This window comes from Silurus aristotelis (genome assembly GCF_946808225.1).
Source record: "Silurus aristotelis genome assembly, chromosome: 2".
In the NCBI taxonomy this organism is placed as follows: domain Eukaryota; kingdom Metazoa; phylum Chordata; class Actinopteri; order Siluriformes; family Siluridae; genus Silurus; species Silurus aristotelis.
In genome coordinates this window covers 19356388-19362976 of record NC_139575.1, presented here as the reverse complement: position 1 = coordinate 19362976, position 6589 = coordinate 19356388, and the positions used below count along the sequence as shown (strand labels likewise).

Here is a 6589-nt window from a genome sequence, read left to right as displayed (position 1 = left end):
AATTCCACATGTGTTAATTCATAGTTTTGATGCCTTCATTGTGACTCTACAATTTTCATAGTCATGAAAATAAAGAAAACTCTTTGAATGAGAAGGTGTGTCCAAACTTTTGGTCTGTACTGTATATATATATATATATATATATATATATATATATATATATATATATATATATATATATATATATATATATATATATATATATATATATATATAGGTAGGAAGCAAACCATTCCCATGCTGTTCCGCAAAAAACAAGTCTCTTGAAGGTAGACAAGAGAGTCTTGTGGTTGACTGTGTCAAATGTTGCTGAAAGATCCAGGAATATAAGTACAGTACAATGTCACCACTAAAATGTCACCAGCAAAGCCACCCGACCCTTTCACACCTCCTCCTCTATGCTTCACAGTGGAAAAAACAAAGGAAAGGAACCATCTGTTCACCCTCACTAAGTCTAACAAAGACACAACAAATAGAACCAAACATTTTTTTTATTGGAATCTTGTCAGACAAATGAACAGTTTTCCAGTGATCTAATGATCTAACCCTAACCCTAACCCTAACCCATTCCTTGTTTTTCTTGGCCCAAGCAAGTCTCTTCTGCTTGTTATTCTTTCTAATTCATGGTTTCTTCAACCACGAAGCCCTGTCTCCTCTGTGGATGTTGAAATATGTCTGAAACTTGATTTAAAGGCAAGAAATATCAGAAATTATCTCTTGATAAGGCACACATGTGAACTAAAAAAACCCATTGCCGTTGACTTTCTTGTATATTTGATGAGTTTTCCAAGCTCCATTTTTGACAGTGGAGATGGTGTTCTCAGGGTCATATTTAGCATATTTTTCGACCTCCAAACACTGTAAGTCGAGTTAATATAAAAGAGCTCAATGTTCTTCTCATATGACCACATCACATTCTCCCAAGCTTACTCTGAATCATTCAGGTGTTCACTGGCAAACTTCAGATGGGCCTGTTCATGGGCATTCTTGAGCAAAGAGACCTTGGTGTGTTACCAATGGTTTTCTTGGTGAGACTGTGGTCCCAGTGCCATTGAGATCATTAACAAGCTCCTCCTGTGTAATTCTAGGCTTATTCCTCACCTTTCTCAGAATCATTCTTACCCCATGAGGTGAGATTTTGCATGAAGCTCAAGAACAAGGGCGATTGAATTATCTTGTATTTCTTCCATTCTCGAAATATCGCACAAACAGTAGTCTCTTTCTCACCAAGCTTCTTGCTGATTGTCTTGTAGCCAATTTCAGCCTTGTGCATGTCTTCTTTCTTGTCCCTGACATTCCTTCGACAGCTCTTTGGTCTTGCCCATGGTGGTGTAGAGGTTTGTATTGAAGAGGTTGATTCTGTGATAACTGTCTTTTATACATGTCACAAGTTGATATTAGGAGTTCTTTCTGAAAGGCACAGGACTAATATAGGTATGTGGGAATCAGAATTCTTGCTGGTTGGTAGAGGACCAAATACTTATTTTACTCAATCAAATACAAATTAATGTACAGTGGAACCTGGTTATGTCGCCGGCCTAGGGGACGCCAAAAACCACAGAGATAACCGATAATCGAGACAAATGAAAACCAACATGGCAGCAATATATTAATGTGCTTGAAATTTCTTTAAGTACATGATGTGCGTTAATAAATGAGAATGTGCATGCACGTGTTTTTGGAGGTTTTTTTTACACAACAGCGTTGCCACGATTTGTTTGATGAAGGCATGCTATAAAAATGTACATATACATGTTTGTTTACACCAAAAGGCATATGTGCACCAACTAACAGCAGAGATTTACCAGTATACAATACAAACCACCGTCGATTCTGGATACAAACCTTTATTATATTCTCCAACATTGCAAACACAAGATCACTCACAAAATCACAAAAAAATGCACCCTGGGTAAGGGGTATGTAAAATTTTCTATAAGACGCGTCTTATATACGCGAAAATACGGTAGTGAGATGGTGGCAAAAGCCAGCGATTGGTCATGAGGCTCAAAAATAACCGACGTTAAATGGCAAATTTGCCCCCCCTTGTGGTCGAGATATAAGGGTTCGACGACATATAAGAATCGACATAACCGGTGAGAAAATGCTAAGACAAGGTGAGAATTTGGCGGTTCCACTTCAAAAACGTCGACTTAATAGGGTTGGCGAGTTAACCGATAAGTGGGTTCGACTGTATAACCTTTCTTTAAAGTTTTTTTAAATGGATTTTTTATATTCTGTCTCTCTTTTAAAAACCTACAAAATAATTTCTAGACTGTTCATTTCTTTGTAAGGAGTGAACTCACAAAATAATTATTCTACCCACTGCATAATAATATAAAATATATATTTTTTTTACTATCATATATGTTCTGTCATATTTTGGAAGAATTCGGGATAATGTACAGGGTTGAAAATAATAAAAAATTAAGAAGAAACACTGAAGGAGTGTCCAGAATTTTGACTGGTACGGTATGTATATTATCATACATGTCATATTCTTTTATCAAGTTTCTTATATGTGTAAAGTCAAGAAAACAGCAGATTGCCTTTAACATTTTGTAAAGGATACACAATTAATATCCTTTTCCTATTTCTGATAACCACCAAAAACAGTGAAACCCAAATTAGCATGGAAGCATTTGTGACCCATGGAAGAGGTTGATAAATGAGCTAGAATTACTTTGAGCATATACTTTATAATATACTTTAAGCATCACTTGAGGGGATTAGTTTGTTGAAGATTTATGACTAATGGATCATTCACAAGGCCATGCTTTTAAATATCACTTGTATGTGGTCATTAAAACAATTTCGACCATTTTCTATATTCAGTTTAATATAAACTGTAGAAACACAAATAATTGCTTCAGATCAAAAAGATTTATGTACTTATAATAATGTAAAAATGTTTGCGTTTGGTATTTTTTCCCCCAATATGTTAAAGACTATGCTTACACACAGCTAAACAAATGTATTTGTTAGTTCCAGGAATATCCAGGAAACACTTTTTTAATTATCATTCCTGTTGTGTTCTGTTAATAGAATAGAATAGAATAGAATAGAATAGAATGTGTATGTAAAATGCATCTTTCCTAAATATATGGCCTGCGGTAATGAATGGCTCAGAGCTTTTTTGGCACTTTCCACAATATACATTAATACACACAGACGAGCACCCGCACGCACGCGCACACACACACACACACACACACACACACACACACACACACACACACACACACTTCGCCGGAATTTAATGACGCACACTAGAAAAAGTGCCGCCCCGTAGCTCGCGCATAAAACGGCGCAAATTGAAGCAGTGAGAGAGAAGCGCATCGTCCAGCCGCAAAGTAACGCCGCAAAGACGCAGAGATGGGTGAGTTCACACATATAATCTAAAAAAAAAAATAATTATTACAAACTATTGCACAGCATGCATAATTAGAATTTGGTCGTTTGCAATAAAGTTGTATTTATGATAAGCTTAAATTAATTTTATTGTTATTTTATTTTATTTACTCACTTATTATTCCTAAATCTTACATATTTCATGAACTGCATTTTAGAGCATGTGGTAGGGGCTGCTACAAAGGCATTTCAGCATTTTAGACTCTCAGAGCTCCCAAGAGAATGTGTTGCTTATAATAGGGACATCCAAATAATGCTCTGAGCTATGCTCCATGAACATATTCGGACAGTATGTGCAAGTACTGCAAGTATATATATATATATATATATATATATATATATATATATATATATATATATATATATATATATATATATATACACACACACTTCCAAGAGCTATGCATCTTTGGGAGTTGCTTTGTGATGTGATGTTTAAGTGCTGTGATGTTAAAGTCAGTAAGTGATTGCACAAGAATAATTTGTTAATGGGATGGCAGAGTCTAAATAAAAGCACCAATTAAGGATAGTATAGACTATATGGTTAAATGTTTTCCACTTTTTACCATAGCTTAATGGCACTTTTTGTTGTCTGATATCAGGAGAAAATTGATCCCAGCTGCAGACAATAAAATAACAATTTAGTAAGGTGGACTAGTATCCATTCACCCAAAATTAAGAGCATATCATAAAAGTTTACAATTATTTTTGTCAGGGGTGTTGTGTTACAATGCAGATGGGCCACAGAACAACAGAATTAAGCATTTTTACCTCTCTTAGCCAGTCTGTTTTTAGCCTTTTTATACCCTATGTGAAATTCCTATTGTCACTCCCCAATGGTTCTACCCTCCCACCAAAATGCTCCACCACACCATACAAATCATTTGCAACTTTACATAAAAAGCTTAAGCACATTTAATGATCATTGCAAAATTTCCTGAATTCAAGTATGTAAACATATACATTTTCTATATTCAGAAAAGCAGCTGTGGACAATAAAAAAGCAATTATGTAAACATTTACACTAAACAGGTTTAAATGGGCGAGGGTGAGGGCAAGGGCGGCGGGAAACGGGGGACTAACTGGTGCCCTCCCAGCTGGTTGCGCCCTAGGCATTCATTATTCAACATTCAATGTTATTCATGGGCTGAATTTGGTGTAAGGACCATAGATAACCCTCAGTTGCAAGCTGTTTTTAACATGTAGCTTACAGCATATAGCACAAGTATGATAATTAATATTAAAGAGTATTAACCAAATGGCTAAATTAAGTTTGGCACTGTCAACTTTTTGAATGTGTTATGATTACAGAGTATTTTGGTGCCAATGGGTATGAAAAAAAAGCTTGAGGTACCTGTGAACTGTGAAGTGGCAGTAAAGAGTATGACCGCACAGAGACCCATTCTGTATTGATACTTATTTTTAGCAGAGAGCAATTAGCTTAAGCCAAATGGAAAACTACAGCAATATCGTTTTGAATAATGTTTCCGAAAGCAGTAAATGACTGTCTTTAAAGGTAACTCTTGTTTTTCTCTAGGAATTAAATTATTATCCTAATATCCCCTTATTCAACTGTCATTCACTGAATCACTGGTCAATCTACCAGTGGTCATTTTACCTTATATTTGATAAACACTCAAATTACAGAAAAATTCCTACAAGGAAATGAGGATAATACCTATTTCCTCATAATTAGAGAAAAACAAAGTATCGCTTCAGATCACAAAGTTTTAGATACTCATGGTAATGTAAACACAGGTCCATCAGGATGGACATCTTTCAATCAATGAAATACTATGCACACACACACACACTGCACAACAAGTAAAATATTACACTGAGTCAATAGATACATTCAATAAATAGTGAAACCCAAATGGAAAACTACAACAATCCTGTTTTAAACCATATCCAAAAGCAGAAAATAACAGTATTTAACATTAGCTTTTTAATTGATGAATTAAACAAACCATTATTCAAATATCCGATATGCCCCCCCCCACCCCCCTCTCTCTGTAGGTCGCGGTGTGTTTGCTTGAATGTGGGCCTGTACAAATGTGTGCTTTATAAAATTCTTGTGCAGTTAAAATAATAATGATAAGTACACACACCCACCCACACACCCACATACACACAAGCTTCTACAAACATCCTCACATTTTTATAATAACCCCCCTCAAAAATCTGTATTAATTAAAATGATTTTTGACATAGGCAGAGAGCATTGAGCAAAACAATGTTTTTATACCTTCATCCAGTCCTGATTTAAAGACGTCCAGATGTGAAACCTAATAGGCCAATTTTACTGCTTAGCCTAAAGCTAGAAGACTGTGTATACAAGATTAATTGGCTTAGATATCCTCTGAATGCCTATGCACATACTACTTTCTTAAGAACATACATATGCTCTCATTCAGTAGGCTGCTGCAGATATTTTCTAAAATAAGCAACAAATCCCTTGTTATAAATTAATTTCCCAAACAAACAGCAATATTCAATGAATGAACAAAGACAAATCCCTTTTTTTTGCCTGAATATAAGTGAAATGTTTTCTCTGTAGAGTCATAGGAACAAAAACTGGAACTCAGGAAACAGGAAAGGAAAAGCCTTCAGTGACTCAATTGTCTTTTTACTCCTGTAGTCCCTTGATAGAAGGAAATGTAGAATTACTACCCAAGGTCACTTAGTACATCTTTTATCATTTCTTAAGTATTTTATCAAGTTTTAACTCTCAATGAATAAGCTTTTAAACAATGTGTTACGATTCAAACACTCTTTAAGATATCGTATCTACATAGTTTAAAAAAAGAACAGCACACTATCACTACAACAAGCTGCAAACTGGTTTACATTTGCCTAAATATAATGTAAACCAATGTTATATATGTTTTACAGATACTGTGGTTTTAGTGCACATTCTAAAGGATTTTAAGATTTGATTTATGGCAGTGCGTTAGTAAGTTGCAATTTATGACCGTAAAATATATTCCCTTCTCACATTTACATTAATTTTGTCTTGTTCATCTACAACCCCTTCAGCTCTTGACATTGGCACTTGGAACCTTGAATGTGAGTTTAACAACACAAGCCACCGCACAGAGCTGAACGGCACTGATCGCCTGATTGTGAGAAGAGGACAGCCATTCAGCATCACTCTCAACCTCCGCTCTGGCTCCTA

At 35.4% G+C, this 6589-nt stretch overlaps 1 protein-coding gene across 1 annotated transcript in view; it reads left to right on the top strand.

The window, feature by feature from the left end:
• Positions 1-3236: 3236 nt before the first annotated feature.
• Positions 3237-6589, top strand: part of tgm2b (transglutaminase 2b) — an 18393-nt gene continuing 15040 nt past the window's right edge. The window contains exons 1-2 of the mRNA XM_083528117.1: positions 3237-3379; positions 6451-6589. The exon at positions 6451-6589 is cut by the window's right edge and continues 41 nt beyond it. Of these exons, the coding sequence (XP_083384243.1) occupies positions 3376-3379; positions 6451-6589 (143 nt within the window). The 5' untranslated portion in view covers positions 3237-3375. The remainder of the gene's footprint in view (positions 3380-6450) is intronic.